This window comes from Palaemon carinicauda, chromosome 24 (assembly GCF_036898095.1).
Source record: "Palaemon carinicauda isolate YSFRI2023 chromosome 24, ASM3689809v2, whole genome shotgun sequence".
NCBI lineage: Eukaryota > Metazoa > Arthropoda > Malacostraca > Decapoda > Palaemonidae > Palaemon > Palaemon carinicauda.
The window spans coordinates 101,372,804-101,390,994 of NC_090748.1; the positions used below are offsets into that span (position 1 = coordinate 101,372,804).

Genomic DNA, 18,191 nt, shown 5'->3' on the forward strand with positions numbered 1-18,191 from the left:
AGAATAGTACAGTTAAGCTCTAATCTTGTATTAGACCTATATTAGGCCCGGGTCCTCCGGACCCGCCCCTACTTAAAGAATAGTACAGTTAAGCTCTAGTCTTGTGTTAGACCTATGTTAGGCCCGGGTCCTCCGGACCCGCTCCTACTTAAAGAATAGTACAGTTAAGCTCTAATCTTGTGTTAGACCTATGTTAGGCCCGGGTCCTCCAGACCCGCCCCTACTTAAGAGAATTACAGTTTCTCATATACTATTCTTTTTATAGATGGTGCATTGTCTGACGCCGGCCTGTGCAGCTGTTCTGCACCAGCCTTGTGGCCACTCCGTCTGCCGATCTCACGCCCCTTGTGGGGTTCAACTGGAAGACGTTGTGGTATGGCACCCGGATAACTGTGTGATTTGCTTCGACCTCATCACTACCCTTGGATCTGACTCGGTGAGTCCCGTTGGCTATATTGCCTTCTTATTTTATTTACTATTAGTAAGATATCTATGGTCTTGAAGGACCATTGGGAGTCTTCCTTTTATAATTCCCACTATTATTTCAGGCATCCCCGGAGCAAAAGTCTGCGGCTCGGGCCACACTGAAGGTGTGGGTTGGTGGGTTTGCCCGGAATGTGAAGTCTAAGCGGCCGTACGTCCTATCTGAGGACTACTGCACCATGGTTTACCCCAACGCCAAGTCTTCAGCTGCGGTGGCTAGGCATGTGGCAGCTCCCATCATTGCCCACATTGATGCCACTATAACGGGTCTCATCGACCCAGAGCAAGATCCATCGGACGCCCCCGGAGGTCTGGAGGACAATGTTGCCTCCATGAACCTGGACGTCGAACCAATGTTGCTAGACGAGCCGGACACAGGTAGGGTGGTAAGTGAGGCAGGTGTGTCCGGCGCTGAGATCCCTATCCTCAGCCCCGCTCTTTCTTCTTCTTCTGATCGCTCTTCTTTTCTTGGATTGTCTGGGGACCGTGATTCGTCTCAACGTTCACACCCGGTTCCCCCTAAGGATAAGTCTACTTCAAGGACCTTACCCAAAGCTCGCAAGCCTCACAAGACCTCTCATGGCTCTAAACATGGTACGAACCCGTCTTCAAAGACCTCTGGTTCCTCCTCTAAGTCTCACGACCCGGGAGTTCCTTCCGCCCCTCCTGCTGCTAGCCCGGGCCTTTCCGAATCAGCCATGCTTCGCATCGTGTCGGAGATGCAGACAAAGTTGGTTTCGGAGATGCAGTCGAGGATGGACACAATGTTCTCTAACTTCGGTCAGAGAATTGGGGCTTTAGAGCAAGGAGCTCCGGAGAGAGTCCAAAGCTCTCTCATCCCGGATGCCTCTAAGCTCCCGCCGTTTGCCAAGAACAACCCCTGGCGGATGGCTCTTCATTCCCCGTTCTCAGACGGAATGTTGACTCTGGAGGGCCTTGGCACTCGTCCTCTAGAGGACTTTGAATTCTTTCCTCCGGGTCTGGCATTTCCATTTCATGGTTATGCCAGACTTACCGAGGAAGCTTTAGTCCGATTAGACAAGGTCCCCAAAGAGACGGTCATTTTCCCGAAGGAGCAAGCCCAATCTGTTTGGGCCAGATTTTTGAATGACATCGGCTGCACTAACACCATGCTGACGCCTTATAAAAGCTCCTTTACGATGTTCTTAATGGACAAGAACACCTTGACTCCATGCGTCAATAAGGTGGCAGAGCTTGCCTTTCAATATGCTCTGGAGGAGAAGCCCTTGCCTCCCATCCGAGAGGTGGATCCAATCTCCCTCCTTCTTCCCTCAGGTATTGAGTGTTGGGACAACGTCCATACCACCTTTACCTCCGGCAAGCTTGCAGCAGACTGTGCCTCAGTCTTGTTTAGTGAGAAGCTTCCCCGTCTCCCGGAATCCCTCATTAAACAGGAATATGATTCCCGCCTACGTGTGGGCCGTACTCTAAACCTGGCCACATCCACGGAGTTGATAGCCTTGACTTACGATACTGAGAGTATTTTTAAGTCTCTCAACAAGGCTACGTTACAGTCTTTATATTATGACTTGTATGACTTCGCCACTGCTAAACGCAGATGTCGTAAGCATGTTCTAGCTGAGGCGACGATTAGGCATGAACCTAATAAACTCATCCGGTCCTCCTGTTGGGGTTCAAATCTCTTCCCCGAGGATCTCGTAGAGGAAGTCTTGGCGGAGGCCACTAGGGTTAATCAGAGCCTTAAAGCCCGTTGGGGTTTGACCCCTAAACGCAAGTATGACCCCGCAAATTATCAAGCCCGGGGTAGGAAGAAGCTTAGACCATATACCTCCACCCAGTTCAGGCAACAACAGAGTGCTTCATCCAACTTCCGGCTGCCTCTTCCTCCATCTTCTGCTGTCCCTGCACGGCCTTCCACCTCTCGGGCTCCTTCGGATGACTATGTCACCGTTCTGCTACCTAAGAGCCAGCTTTCTGGTGCCTCCGCCACTTCCCCTGCCTTTAACCAGTCCTACGAGGCTCATAGCTCTTCCCAGAGTTATGGTAGAGGTAGAGGCTACCACCGTGGCTCTAACCAGAACAAAGGCAGGGGAAGAGCCTTTCGCAGAGGAAAGAACTTCCGAGGCGGACGTGGAGGCAACTCCTCAAACCAATACTGAGGTTCAGCAGGTAGGGGGGAGGCTCTATGCCTTCCGCAACAAATGGAGGTTCAGTCCCTGGGCGTTCAGTATCATCTCCAAGGGACTGGGGTGGAGTTGGATTCAAGGACCTCCTCCTCCGAACAAATTTCGTCAACATTCCACTCCGGATCTGGTCGAATTTGTCCAGGATCTTTTACAAAAGAACGCCATACAAGAAACGAAACATCTGAAGTTTCAAGGTCGGCTGTTCAGTGTCCCGAAGAAGGATTCAGACAAGAGAAGAGTGATCCTGGATCTATCCCTTCTCAACTTGTCCATTCAATGCGACAAGTTTCGAATGCTTACCGTCTCGCAGGTGCGGACCTTACTTCCCCGTGGGGCCGTCACCACCTCTATCGATCTTACAGACGCCTACTATCACGTCCCGATAGCGAGACACTTCCGTCCGTACCTAGGCTTTCGCTTAGGGGACAAAAGTTACTCCTTCAAGGTGATGCCTTTCGGGCTCAACATTGCCCCAAGGATCTTCACAAAGCTAGCAGAAGTCGCTGTTCAGGAACTCAGGAATCAAGGGATTCAAGCAGTAGCCTATCTGGACGACTGGCTCATTTGGTCAGACACCTCCCAAAATTGCCTAAAAGCCACTCACAAAGTCATCCATTATCTTCAATCTCTAGGCTTCCAGATCAACTTCAAGAAGTCCCGTCTTCTTCCAAAATCGAAGTTCCAATGGCTCGGCCTGCAATGGGATCTTATATCTCATACTCTGTGTCTTCCCAGACCCAAGAGGTTAGAGATTGCAAGGAACACCAAACGCTTTCTCAAAGACAAAGTAAGTTCCAGACGACTCCAAGAGAAGATTCTGGGGTCCCTTCAGTTTGCCTCAGTGACGGATCTTCTTCTGAAGGCAAAATTGAAAGATATCAATCGTGTCTGGCGTTCGAGGGCGAACCGGAAGCTCCGGGACAGGAAAGTCCACCTTCCTCCCATTCTACGAGAAAGACTTCTTCCTTGGACAAGAGCAAACAGTCTGTCAAAGTCAGTTCCCCTTCGATTTCCGCCTCCGGAATTAATCATTCACACGGACGCATCCTTATCAGGTTGGGGCGGCTATTCTCAGCTCAAGAAAGTTCAAGGTCTTTGGACTCCCTTGTTCCGCCATTTTCACATCAATGTGCTAGAGGCCATGGCAGTTCTTCTAACCCTGAAACGTCTCGCTCTTCCCAAGAAACAACACCTTCGTCTGGTTCTCGACAGCGAAGTGGTGGTCCGCTGCCTCAACAGAGGCGGGTCAAAGTCAGGGCCTCTGAACCATGTCCTAGTAGCCATATTCTCCCAAGCAGCCTCGAACCGTTGGCATCTTTCAGCTGTCCACCTGGTGGGAGTCCGGAATGTAGTGGCAGACGCCCTGTCCCGGACCTCCCCTCTAGAATCGGAATGGTCACTCGATCTAAAGTCATTTCGGTGGATTCTCTCTCAGGTTCCCGGTCTCCAAGTGGACCTCTTCGCCACGAATCCAACCACAAATTGAAAGTATATGTGGCTCCCAATCTAGACCCTCAGGCTTACGCCACAGACGCCATGTCACAGAATTGGGACAACTGGGAAAAGATTTATCTCTTTCCCCCGGTGAATCTTTTGCTGAAAGTTCTAGACAAACTGAGATCCTTCAAGGGACAAGTAGCCTTGGTCGCACCCAACTGGCCCAAGAGCAACTGGTATCCTCTCCTGCGGGAGTTGAGACTATACCCTCACCCGATACCCAATCCGGTTCTATCTCAGATAGTACAAACACGCGTTGTGTACGCTTTCTCAAACATTCAGAGCGCCCTAACTTTATGGACTTTATGAAGTTTGCGGCTATGCATGGTGCCAATATTGATCCTCAAAACACCTTGTTCCTAGAATCGGATAAACGGGATTCCACCATCCGCCAGTATGACTCTGCAGTTAAAAAGTTGGCAAAATTTTTAATAGATTCAGACGTGAACTGTATGAACTTGAACCTTACAGTCACTTTCTTTAGATCTTTATTAGAATCAGGTCTGGCAGCCAATACTGTCACCACTATTAAATCGGCTCTGAGAAAGATCTTCCTAGTGGGTTTTAACATAGACTTAACCGACTCTTTGTTAGCTTCAATTCCGAAAGCTTGTGCCAGACTGAAACCGGGTACTCGTCCTACCCCGGTGACCTGGTTCCTTAATGACGTACTCAAATTGGCTTCTGACACCATTAACAGTTCTTGTGATTACATGCCCCTTCTCAGGAAAACACTTTTCCTAGTGAGCTTGGCTTCCGGGGCAAGAATTTCTGAATTGGCAGCCTTGTCGAGAGACCCGGGTCATATTGACTTTCTGCCTTCAGGAGAGGTCCTTCTTTCTCCTAACAAATTCTTTTTGGCTAAGAATGAAGACCCTCAAAACAGATGGACCTCCTGGAAAATTGTTCCCCTCACGCAAGATCCGTCGCTGTGCCCTGTCACTACTCTTAGGTCTTATTTATCCCGGACCTCCTCTAACTCCTCGGGGCCTCTATTCGTTAGAGAACAAGGCGGTACCATTACTATTAAAGGGTTCAGGCAACAAATTTTGTATTTTATTAAACAAGCTAACCCTGACTCTTTTCCTCTTGCGCATGATATCAGGGCGGTTGCCACCTCGGTGAACTTCTTTCACCACATGAATTTTACAGACCTTTCCAGGTATACAGGGTGGAAATTACCGTCAGTGTTCAAGAAACACTACCTTAAACATTTGGAAGCCCTAAAATTTTCTACAGTAGCCGCAGGGAGCGTAGTTACTCCCGAGTAACTCACAGGTTAATACCTTGACTCTTTATCTCTCCCTCTTACCTGCCTCATTTATACCCTATTGTATTCGTTGGTCTCGCACCTGAATACTGTTATTATATTTGTAAAATTTATGCTCCTGAGTATCTGTATATATTATCACTCACGGCATTATTATACCTACCTTATTGGATTTATGTTCATATTTAAGATACCCTTATAATTGGTTTTTTGGTACTCATCTCTGATTAAAGCATCCTGTATTTCTCTTACGCTTATGTTTTTTCCTTTATTTTGCAAGTTTGGTGACATTTTTCTCTTGTATAGATTCACTGGGCGGCACAGGTTCGAGCCCAGAAAAGGGATTTTGACGTAGGAAAAATCTATTTCTGGGCGAAGGACCTGTGCCGCCCAGTGAACCCTCCCAGCTCCTCTCCCTTGGAGTCCCCAAACTTTGGGTGCTAAGGAGTTGGGTTCTGAACGGATGCATTGTTAGTAGTACCGAGTGAGGTTGAACAGCTCTCCTCTATTGGGGTTCTCTGTCGTGGATTAATCTAAATAGTGCGGGACCTCTGGAATATAAGCCCAATTTTATACCGACACCAATAGGTGAGCGAGCTAGTTAACCTAGCACTCCTTTACATTTTTTCTCTGGTATATTTAGCAGTAAATTACCTAAGAATAAGTGCTAAATGGAGCTTATTCACTGGGCGGCACAGGTCCTTCGCCCAGAAATAGATTTTTCCTACGTCAAAATCCCTTTTTTGAATATACTTACCCGGTGAATATATAAATTAAAGGCCCCCCCTTCCTCCCCGATAGAGACCCAGCGGGATGAGAAAAATTGGGTCTGTTTACATGTATATGCGGTATCTGGCCGATAGTTGGCGCTAGTGGGCACACCCGCAACCTTCATAGCGATCGCTCGCGAGTTTTTGTGTGTTTTTCTGTCGAGCCGCCGGAGGCTCAGCTATTATATATTCACCGGGTAAGTATATTCAAAAATTTATTTTATAATTAAAATATCATATTACTAGCTAAACTGCAACCCTAGTTAGAAAAGTAAGATGCTAGAAGCCCAAGGGCTCCAACAGGGAAAATATATCCCAGTGAGGAAAGGAAATAAGGAAATAAATAAACAATATAAGAAATAATTAATAATTAAAATAGTGTTTAAAAAAATAACAACATTGAAACAGATATTTCATAAAGAAGCTATAAAATGACTTAGGCTATATCAGCCTGTTCAACATAAAAACATTTGCTGCAAGTTTGAACTTTTGAAGTCCCACTGATTCAACTATATATCAAGGATAATTTATCATTTAATTTCATGAAGAATTGAATTTGAAATTATAGTACTTTATGATATTGAATACTCATTTCATGCAGATTTATAGTTGCAAGTATCGAGTATCGGTTCTTATGTCTAACTTTAGTAAAACAATGATTTCTTCTTTATTATAAGGGAATGAGGGTTATGCAACAGAATTTGAAGACACTGGACGACCTCCAGTCTCGAATGGATCGTCTCATTACAGAGTCCGACTCGCTAGTCCAAGAAATGGATCATTTGCAGGTGAATTAACTTTTATGGTTTTTCTCTACTGGTTCCTCCTTGATAGTATAATTTTAGATGGCTTCTTAGTATATAAGCTACAGTATTCAGCATAGTCATATAGATTTGAACCATTTGGTATTAAATTTCTTGCGTTGGTGATAGAGTCAATCATCTTGTTATGGCTGCTGTTTTGGAAATAATTAGTCAGTAGGTATTTAGTAATACAATATGCTAATTGGTAGTTGAGTGATGTACTCGACCCTCTTGATGAAAGTCAAACTGCCTCTCTTGTGGTACTAAAGGTTCTTTACATTTCCCCTTTGTTCCCTAGTTGCATCACGTTCTTTCTCTTACTTTGCGTCAGAGTCTTATGGCCTCATACTAGAGCTGTCCAATGTTATACAGCTTCACTTAGTTCCAATATTCACTGAAGAACATATCCTTTAGGCAAGGCTTTGGAAACAGGAACATGCTTTGCATAGGATACTGTTATCAGCTGAGCTGCTAAAGTAGGAATAAGTTCATGCAAATTATTTGAAACCTCAGGTAACGCTGTGTTAAGATCATTAAAGTCTTAAAATCTAACAAAACAATAAAATCAGATCAAAGTTCCCCTCTGAAATTATTAGGACTAAACACTTCTACACCTTGAATCTCCAAACAAGTAACTTACCCTTTGGCATAAAACGTAGCTCAAAGGCACGAGTTGGGGCCAGTAGGAGAATGGTTATCATAATAGACAGAAACTGATCCCAATCTAAAACTTCTCTGAACTAGAAGTAAGCAATCTGACAAGCTCTTTTAATAGCTGAACAGACTCAGAACATCACAAGAATACAGAAGACATGTAACATCCACATAGAATACATTTCCTATGAGGATCCACTTTTGCCATTAATTGTTTGTTCACTTTGTATTTTCCACCAAATCTAGTTAAGAACGGGAGCTCTAAACCACATAAATCAAAGCGGACAAAAAGTTCGACTAGCGAAGGTTGACTCTTGAGAAAGAATGATTCAAAATAGAGGACGGCTAATAAATACGCTGTTTACTCGCCTGTACGTTTTACTGGCGCCTCTTTTCTGCGTGGATAAATAGTCGTTGTATAAGTCTTGGAGAGAAATTTTATATAATTTTTTTAGTCGTGCTTTTCCCTTCTTGAATAAATAGCACTATAATAATCCCAGATAAGTATATGAATAATTGATTTTAGTATAGAAACTTTGCTTTTCAATTATACTTATATCAGCCTGGACTTTCTTTCTACGATAGACATGTTATTCTTGTTCTTTTTTGTAAAATTTTTCTATTTCATTTTGAGTTACTGTCCATAGTTTTTTCTTTCTAATATGTTGAATGAAATTCTTTATATTTTGTCATTCTACTCCCTAGAAGACAACAGTAGCACTATATTATAATCTCTGCAGCCTCTACACGAGGTGTGATGTTTTATGATTCATCCTCTCACTGTTAATTATGGATGCACTGTCCATCTATGTTTATAACCCATCACTCTTATACAGATTTGATTGACCTATATATGAGTGCTAATTTTGTATTAAAAAGATTATAGGAAATTTATTTCCTGTTTTAAGAAGTTTATGTACAATTTGAAGTCCTTAACAATATTGGATTAAAGGGTATTTGCAGAGGTAATACTGTATATAGGTTAAGGCAGTAAAGGTTACCGAGTGTCTAACTCGTCATTGCTGTGTTGAAATATTGTTTTGATAAAGTATCTACTTTTGCTTGCTTATGAATTATTTTCTTAATGTTTAAAAAGTTAGTAGACAGTTAAGAGATAACAATGTAATGAAGTGTTAATGATTTTAGAAATACAGTACACTACAGTACTTTATAAAGTCTTATATAACCTATCCTATTGCAGATTATAGTAACTTTTAGTAGGTTTAGATGGGGGCATACGTATGTTAACTAGAGGGGCACTCAGTAGAGCACAGACTTCCGCTATGGCAGCTTATTTCTGGACCTTGACCTTAACATGTAATAATTGGCATGGATTTTCATACACTCAAATATGAACCAAGTTTGAAGTCTCTGTGACAACGATGTCCAAACTTATGGCTGATTACATGAAGTGGACATTTTGCTTGACCTTTGCCTTCCAAAATTTAATAATTTCCAGCTTTTTATATAATAGTTAATCCCTTCATTACTCTAGGATTAAAATTGTGGCCAGGAAGCTTTTTATAAACACACACGCACAAACAAAACAAATTACAAACACACAAACGGGGTAAAACACAACCTCCTTCCAACTTCGTTGGCGGAGGTAATAAAAGCTATTCATGCTCTCTAAGGTAAGGGGATCTGGGAGCCTGTCTGTCACAAGTAAATTGAAATTATTTGAGTTATTGAAAATTAAATTTAGCACGTACAAAATGGTTCGACGAGATGCAGTTTATACCCTTTATATTAGATTTTACTTTTTTGAGATTGCATTTCCTATTTATTTTCCTGTTTAATGTCAGATAAAAGAGTTCAGCCAACTGAGCGATTACAGCTCTTAACAGTTTAATTAAAAGATGTATTTCACTGCGTAAAAACTCTAGTTTTGAGCTTGTTTTGTCACTTCCTGACTCGAGGTTGTTTTTTGCATACAAGGGTATTGCATTTATTGAAAGTTCCATATGCTATTCTGTTGCGATGGAGCATTGCTCGTCACTGCATTCACCCGTAGGTTATCTCAACTTCCCACTAACAATTTTAAATTGTACTCTTCTGTACCAAACTATTCCATACAACATTATTAAGTACAGGCTATGCAAAATCCTGATAGCATATAATGAAATACAGATTTTGTGTTTTATTGATGGAAAGCAATGTGTGAAGAATATTCTATATTATAATGTTTTACAGTATTTGCTTCACAGAGGGAACCTAGTAATAAAAGTGAACCCCATCTTTTCCCATAGTGTGTACTGTAGATGCATATCTCTTTAATTTGGCTTTAGCTTACCTGTAAATTTAGCCTACATTGCACTCAAACAATTAAGGGTTTTTATGTGCTGTACAGTATAAGCATACATAGAAGTTAAGACTTGTAGTGATGCATACATTACGCTATTTTAGGAAAGTGTGGAAAAAGAAGTGTCTGTAGTGCTTAAGCGAACCCCTTTAATTATCCGGCCACGACGAGCAAATATCGACGAGGATGTTCCCTCTTCAGAACAACTCCCGCCACCCATGACTCCACAAGTAAGTGTAAAGCCTTTTGCTTTATCATAGTTTCTTATCTTGTCCAATCTTGCACTTGATATAAGACCATATCCATATGTTAGTTTCTAAATTTGGGTCAAGGTCTGTTGAAACTACAATGTAATGATAAATAAAACCATAGAAAAACTATTAGAATTGGTTAATATTCCAGTGGTTTTTTGTCAATTCTTTATGTATGAACAAATTTATATATGACGTTAACATTTTACTCAAAAGTTATAGCGATAGATGTGATTCTACTTTTCATTACTCCCATTTTGTTCACCAAACTGTCCAAATTTTTGTCTTCATATTAAAACCTGAAATAGTATTCATAAGTACAGTATATTCAACTTTTGATTACCAGTATATAAATTTCAAATATTTTCCCTTGCACTCAGACAATGGACAGCAGAGCACCAAAACCAAATCAAACTCTGTCTACCCAAGAAGTTGTCCCTCTGAGTCCAGATATTTTGGCAGCTCAGCAAAGTCTATCGTTTTTACAAGGTTTATCTGACTTGGAGTCTGCTGCAAATGGTGTAAGTGGAAGCGAGACCCAGATGACTCCAGATTACCATGGTACTGGGGATTCCATGTCAGCAGAAGGATCATCCACACTGTTGGATGACACACCTCCGTCTGGTCTTCCTTCCCTTCCAGATCTTTTAGATCCATTTGGCCCTTTAGAAGTTGGTGGCAGTGGTACTACTGTTTCTAGTTTGCCTCCCATCTTAGATCCCACCGTATCTCTCTCAAATCCACTGCTGTTACCGAGCAGCAGCATGGCCGCTACGTTGCTTCCTTCCGCGTCTTCCCACCAGAGCTTTGCCAGTTCTGGTGCTGCCCCATCTGGAAGCAGTTCCATCAATTCTTATTCAGGTTTTACCATCCAGGGGGGAAGCATTCCAAGTATTCCCTGTGATACAGGACATTTCCATAAATATTCAACTGTGCCAGATCCCCTTTCTCCTCCACTTGAAGGCCCACAGCATCTCCTCCCACCACCTCTAATCCCCACAGCCTCAGGAGAAGGTAGCAGCACTGGAGCATCCTCATCAGAAGGTAGCACCCCAAGGGCTTCTGAAAGACAGCTTAAAAAAGAAGATACAATTGACAAAGTGTATAATGTACTGGGGGATATAGTACAGTCCTTTGATAATATGCTGTAAGATGTCAAAGAAGAAATCACTTTTGGTAATGTATTTTCTGCAGTTTGTGCAATTATACTATTGTAAGTATATTCTTCCAACTGGGTATGGTAAAGTATTAGATTGACATCTCCGTCCATTCGAGTGTTTCTGCTATAACCCAGTGGTGTTGCTGTTACTTCTTAAGCCCTGTCCACACGATTGAGCATGCCCGACAGGCAAACCGTAATACCAGACCACAATAGATAGTTTGAATGATGGTTGATGACCTCAGAAGCGGGAAAACTACAGGCAAGGATCTGGCAACAAACACCGTCATCAGATCCCTGCCTGTGGTTTAATCGCTTCTGACGTCATCAACCATCATTCTCACTACCTATCGTGGTCTGGTATCACTGTTTACCCGTAGAGCATGCTCGATCGTATGGACAGGGCTTTACAAGGTGTTATTTCACTGTTTAGTGCAATTTTTCTTGGTAATTTAGTGAATTAGATTGGACTATTTGGGAAGGAGTTATTGAGTTCATTATCAATAGCTGCAGTGTTACGAGAAATGTTATGGTTATTTGCACTAATGAATTTTTCTCCTAAGTATTCGAAAACATAAGTTTTGTACACGTATATAAGTTTTGCTAAAATGAGGCGCCATGTCGTATTCTGATATCTAATTTAAGTTTAATTACTAGGTATAAAGCTTATAAGTTTCTAGTCATGAGACTGGTCTATATTTCCTTTTTAGTGATTAAGCACTTATAATAGTTCCATATTTTTTTCTGATATTTGAGGTAGATAGATGCTTATTAGAATTACTGTATTTGTCGAGGTTTAGATATATAGATGTACTGAGTAATATTTTTATGCATTTTATTATTAGGATAATTGATGTTTAGTATGTGTTGTCACCACATTTTATATTTCTGTATGCTAGGGTAATGAACACTTTCAAATGTTAGGCCTTTTTACATTATGGCTCTATTTAATTTCATATTGACTTTACAATATTTTCAATTCTTGTTGTAAAGAAGTGTAGTAAGGAAACCTTGTAAGGTACTTTAAGACTGCATATTTTAGTGCGACATTCTGGTATAGTTCTGGTAGAGCGTATAAATAGGAATTTGTAAACTGCCTTACTTAATGATTATTCCGACTTGATGATCACAGATGACAAAAGGCAGTTTAAAAGTCAAGTAAAAGTGGCAAATATTTATAACTATGCAGTAATTACACGAGTAGTATTTAAACCTTAAAGCTTGATAAGAGGTCCTTTTGAACTAGTCTTGTGATTTCCTTCACATTTGTGAGGAAAATCGTTCATATTGGCTCATTTCTGATAAAGCTTAATCTATTGTACTATGCAATGTTTTTCAAGTGAAAAAAACAGCATATTTTAGTCTGGATTTTACTGAAGTATTAGAAGCCATTATAGAACATCTGACCATCCCCCTCTTCCTAAAAGTAAAACTTGAGAACTTGAATTTCAGCAAAGATGGTATTTCATTAAGTAAATTTATGCCATGAAGTTCAGTCATTGTTAATGTTACCAGTTTTATATAATGAAAAATAGAGTAATAAGTTAAATTAATTCACCCCTATGACATAAACCTCAAATCTTACAAAAGGCCCCAAGAAAGTTTGTTACTTGAATGGTATTTGTAGTCAGGGATTATGCAGATGTTCTGTTTTGAATGTTTTAAAATCAATCGGGCTTAGATCCTCAGAGGTAAATTAGTTGTAGATTAAACTGATTTAGACAGTTTGCACCATGTTCCATTCTGTACTTTTCATATGTGGAAACAATAACATAAGAGATTTCCTATTTAGCGTCAGTGAGGAAAAGTTGATTGCCTTTAAGCAGTTTTTTAATTATGTTTCTGCCAAACACTGGAAATAATTTCGCTGAAATTAGTCTTGAATATTTAAATATTTTGGTACCTTAGTAATTATCTATAGTTGTAAGAAAAGCAATTGATAACTATTAGATTTGCGCTTGAAAGTAATGTAGATTGTATGGTACTGTATTCTTTTTCTATATTTTTCATTTTAACAAAAAATTGTATTTTGGTAGTTGCAGACATATGAACTAACAAGGTTTTTACCAAGTTGCACTGGTGCTTTTTATGCAAATAGGCTGAAAATTAGAGATAAGTATTGCCAGTTGATTTAAATTTATGGTGCAGTTTTGTATAAAGTAGTTTTGTTGTTGTTGTTAATTATATTTATCTGTTAGCTTTATGTTTTGTAGTTACGAAGATGTACCCACTAGGAAGGTGGAATCTAGCCCAAAGGAAAATGTAGTTTATTTAGTCTAGCAAGGAATTGAACATTATTTGGAGTTGGTTATTAGGCATCATGTACTTTTATCACCAAACAAATAATTTCCAAATTATTTTGCTATTGAGGTAAAACGTAAGTGAAATAAGTTGATATATTTAAAAGACAGTCTCGTAATTTATAGGACCATAGTAACGTAAGTGGAACGAGAGAGGTAGGAGGGTTCTTAAACAATTGGGGATATTAACCCTTTTACCCCCAATGCTATTTGGAACTTTCTCACCCTTAACCCCCAGGCGTTTCCCGTTTTCAAGTTAGTTTCGCATTTTTTTTTTTTAGATCGCGCTGACAGCCTTAATTTTCATCATAGAGAGGTCAGGTTGGTCTCATTATTTTGGAAAATGCCTGAAGTGTCTCATACAGTTATGAAAAGTATGAGAAAAAAATGCAAATAGCAGCTTTTTGCAACAACGTACCGGTACATCCATGGGGGTTAATGGATGAGTTTTGTGAAATGTACCAGTATGGCCATTGGGGGTATAAGGGTTAAGAACTTCCCTTCAAATGACCAACCCGAGAATTCAGAGCATCGTGACAGTTGTGAGCGGGTGCTGCCGTGTCAGTGTTACATGGCAGGAAAAGTTCCTAAAATAACAAACTTTTGTGCTCTATTATTTATGTAATCATTTAATCAGCTTTCAGTTTGAATTATTATTTTAGGATGTCCATTGACGTAGGTTTTTTATGTGAAAAGATATTTCTGTTCAGCAAAGAATTGGTAGCTAAAGAGCTTCTTTATTTTAAACACAAGACTTACCTGGTAGTTATGTATATAGCTTATGTCCCTGATGTCAGGGAAGTAAGCTATATACATAACTACAAGGTAAGTACAATATGTTCAAAAATTTATTTTATTATGAAAATAACATTTTATTCATTTTGTGTTCAATGGGCGTTTGACATTTGATCGAGGTAATGAACAATTAATATGGGTGCCCAAGATATTTAGTTGTCTTCATAGCAATTGTATTAACCTGTTATTAACTAGACATGCAATTGTTAAATCTATTCACAGATTATATATATGTATCTCCATTTTTTAGTAGAAAATGTACAACCATAAGAAATTATACTTGAATCACCATTCTTCAAAATGTTTATATTCTAAAGTGAAAACTTGCTCTGTAATGCTACGTAGTAATATAATAAAGAAGCTAAAAGAATTTTCTTTGTCTAGTAGAGTTGGGGAGTTATTCTCAATTTAATTACAGTTTGTTCCTTTGTTTATAGGAGATAATAACAGCAAGTTGGCATATGACAGTTAAAAACTTCAAGGTAGTTTACCTGTGTGTATTGGAAAGGTGACCACCCATCCCCGTCATGTCCCAGCTCTTCAGTTTTATTTCAACCAAGCGAAAGTGTGGAGTAGACATACATTCCAGGTCTGGAACTTTTAGGCAGATTTTCTAATCTTTGTTTATGCTTTCTCTTTTCACAGCAGTGGTTGGGAATGCGCCTCTTATGCGGACATGCTCAAGGGTACCACCGAAGACCTACGGTACCTTTAGGAGGGGTATTAAGGTAAATCTCGGCAGGAGGAATAAAAAGCTAAAAAAGGATTCTTCTCCTTCGTGGACTTCCTCAAAGTCGAAGCCTCATTTTTCGTCCCTAAGGGTATCCATTCCGACTTTTCTAGTAGCCTCCTCGGGGGGCCAGTCAAGTAAAAGTAGTGGTACCTTAGCTCTTGCACAACCTCAGGGGCAAGGAGAAGATGCTGTTTACCTTAAGAGAAATGGCAGCTCTTTCTCGTCAGGGGGACTTTGCAGAAAAATGACACCTTTTGGGTTCTCTGGGCATCACTGGGTATTCAAGGATCCCTGTAGGAGAAGTTTCAACGTTTCTTGACAACATAGTTCTCTGAAGAAGTCATTCTGCCCGTTGGGTCCTCCCAGTAGTAGGCAGCAGACGTGATACCATTTCGGACTTGCTGCTGTAGAATTTGTTCAGCCGCACCAGTGAGAACTACAAACTTGAGAGACTCCCGCTTCAGACGTCCAGAAACAGTATCCCTTAGGAAGGATATGGGACCTTCCAAGAAGAAAAGGCCAAATTAGTGGATCTCAAACATTAACTTCAAATCGTGAGACTCAGGCCAGACCCCGTCTCGACTTCTTGTCTCATTCACGAGGAAAATCCTCCACCTTCTAAGGAATCAGAAGAACTAGAGGAGGTATCGTCCAACGACAATTCAAAAGTATCAGAAAGAACCTCTCCTCAACCCGCAGGTTCCAAGACTCCAACAAATGGAGGAGAAAATGAATTTACTATCATCAAAGTGCTTAGGAGCATTGTAGGAGTCTATAGTCTGTGTGATACAATAAGACCACCAACGAAAGGTGTCGACTTCGCGTGTCGCGCTCCTTAAAATGCTAAACCTTGTCTTGAACTCCCTTGGTCTACTTTGGCTATTCAAGTTCTGGAAAAGGTTGAAGATCAGGTGGCAAGAGAGAGATTTCCTCAAGTCTGGCAAGTCCTCTCGCCTAGTTCCTATCCCTCTCTTGAAACAATCGATTCTAAGGTTGCTTTCATCACACTAGGGTATTCTTCGGAGAGGCTACCATCTATTCTGGTCTCTCTTTCTCATGCGAAGGCATCCTGGATTGACCACTGGTCTGGTGCAATCGGCTAACTTGCAGACACAGGATTTGACTGACCCTACGAAGAAACAGGTTAAAAAATATTGTTTTAATGGGGGCTGGGCTGGTTGAATACATTATGCACCAGACTGCCAACCAGTGGAAAAACTAGGTGCTGTAACAGCGAGGAGTTGTGACTTCCAGGATGCACAAATGCATCGCCTGTCAGGAGAAAATGGATCTTCAGAATGCCTCCCCTGAAGACCTCATCACTTTTTCCTCCAGACAACATCGCAGCTGCAACAAAGGACTGGAGAGAGGAGACACAGGATTTGTTAATGCAGAGTGTGGTAGGATACCACAACCATCTACTTCAGAACAGTATGGCTAATGAATCAGTCTGTGCAGCCAAAGAAGAAAGTGGAAACTATCTCCAATACATTCTTAAGAAAACTCTCATCAGGACAAAGGGCACAGCCAAGGTATGGGGGAAAGGAAGAGGGAAGCACCTGCACTAGGGTGGACATTACCTCCCCACCTTACCACCAGTGGGGATATGGTGTTGAAGTCAATCCTATTAATGAGTATCGGCAAAACATCTGGCCTTCAGCAGGAGTTACGAAAGATGTTACAAAAGGAAGCCCTTCTGGAGTCGACGGCTGGTCTCCCTGCTTCTTCAGTTGACTCTTGTGAAAAAGGCATCTGGAGGTAGGAGACCAGTCATTGACCTCTCAGCTCTAAATGTGTTCGTTCATCCGACTACGTTAAAGATTGAAACACCAGCCACAGTTATCCAGGCAGTAAGACCAGGGGACTTCTGGATAACGTTGGATCTCATGGATGCCCATTTCCAGATACCAGTTCACCCATCGTTGCAAAACTACCTTCGATTGGTAGTCGACAGGAAGATTTTGTAGCTCAAGGTCTTCTGCTTCGGTCTATCGACAGCTCCGCAGGTTTTCACAAGGGAGTTCGAGCTGGTATGGTCCCGATCCCATCTCAACAGTATCAGGTTGCTTTGTTACACGGATGACTGGTTGATTCTCATGGAATCAAAGGAAACCCTGCTTTGGTCAAGAGAACCTCATCCACATCTCCACGCAGAGGCTGCTCTATTTGGGGATGATACTAGATACCATCCAAGGCAAAGTCTTTCCGTCACAGGACAGGATATCGTGCCTGCGAGAGGTAGCTCTTCTTTTCCAAAGTCATCCACATCTGCCAGCATACCTTTGGTAGAAACTGCTGGAACATCTGTCATCAATGTAGCAGCTTGGTCCCAGAGGCAGACTTTGCTCGAGATCATTTCAGGGGTGGCTAAAGTCAATGTGGTTGCAACATCTCAATGATCCTGTCTCTAGCAACAGTTGGAGAAGTTGCCAAGGAAGAAAGTGGTAGCTTCAGGAGTCAAATTATTAGAGGGGAAGTCGACTCTTGTTTCCCCTCCGGGGTTTCATCTGTTCACGGATGCATCAAGGGAAGGATGGGGAGATTACTTTGGTCAGTATGTGGTATTGGGAATTTGGTCAGAGCGAGACCAACAAGTTCACATAAACATCTTAGAACTATATACAGCCTGGCTTGCCCTTCAAGAATTTTCCTCTCTTCTCAAAAGACACTGGTGTTGATGAGTGACAACGCCTCTCTAGTAAATCCACAAGCAAGGAGGAACGATGTCCCTCCAGCTGTGTCATCTAACAGTAAGAGTTATTTCCACCCACTCGATATCCCTCACTGCTTGGTTTATTCAAGGGAAGAAGAACGTCATGGTGAGAAGCTGAGCTAGAGGACACAGATTGTTGGTCCAGCATTATCTGTACGTCCTCAGATAGCAATGGAGATCCCAATTTTGTGAGGTTTCTGGATTTCTTCGCTCTCCTCCTCTTCATCCAAGTAGAATCAGAGGAGGATGAAGCAGGATAATGGGCGTTCGAGCTCTCGAGTGACTATCGACGA

The 18,191-nt window shown here is 41.5% G+C and overlaps 1 protein-coding gene across 1 annotated transcript in view; it reads left to right on the top strand.

Moving 5' to 3' along the window:
• The window catches only part of Rabex-5 (Rabaptin-5-associated exchange factor for Rab5), a 68,921-nt gene extending 54,100 nt beyond the window's left edge, over positions 1-14,821 (top strand). The window contains exons 10-12 of the mRNA XM_068348394.1: positions 6,866-6,976; positions 10,052-10,177; positions 10,579-14,821. Of these exons, the coding sequence (XP_068204495.1) occupies positions 6,866-6,976; positions 10,052-10,177; positions 10,579-11,349 (1,008 nt within the window). The 3' untranslated portion in view covers positions 11,350-14,821. The remainder of the gene's footprint in view (positions 1-6,865; positions 6,977-10,051; positions 10,178-10,578) is intronic.
• The last annotated feature ends 3,370 nt before the right edge of the window (positions 14,822-18,191 follow it).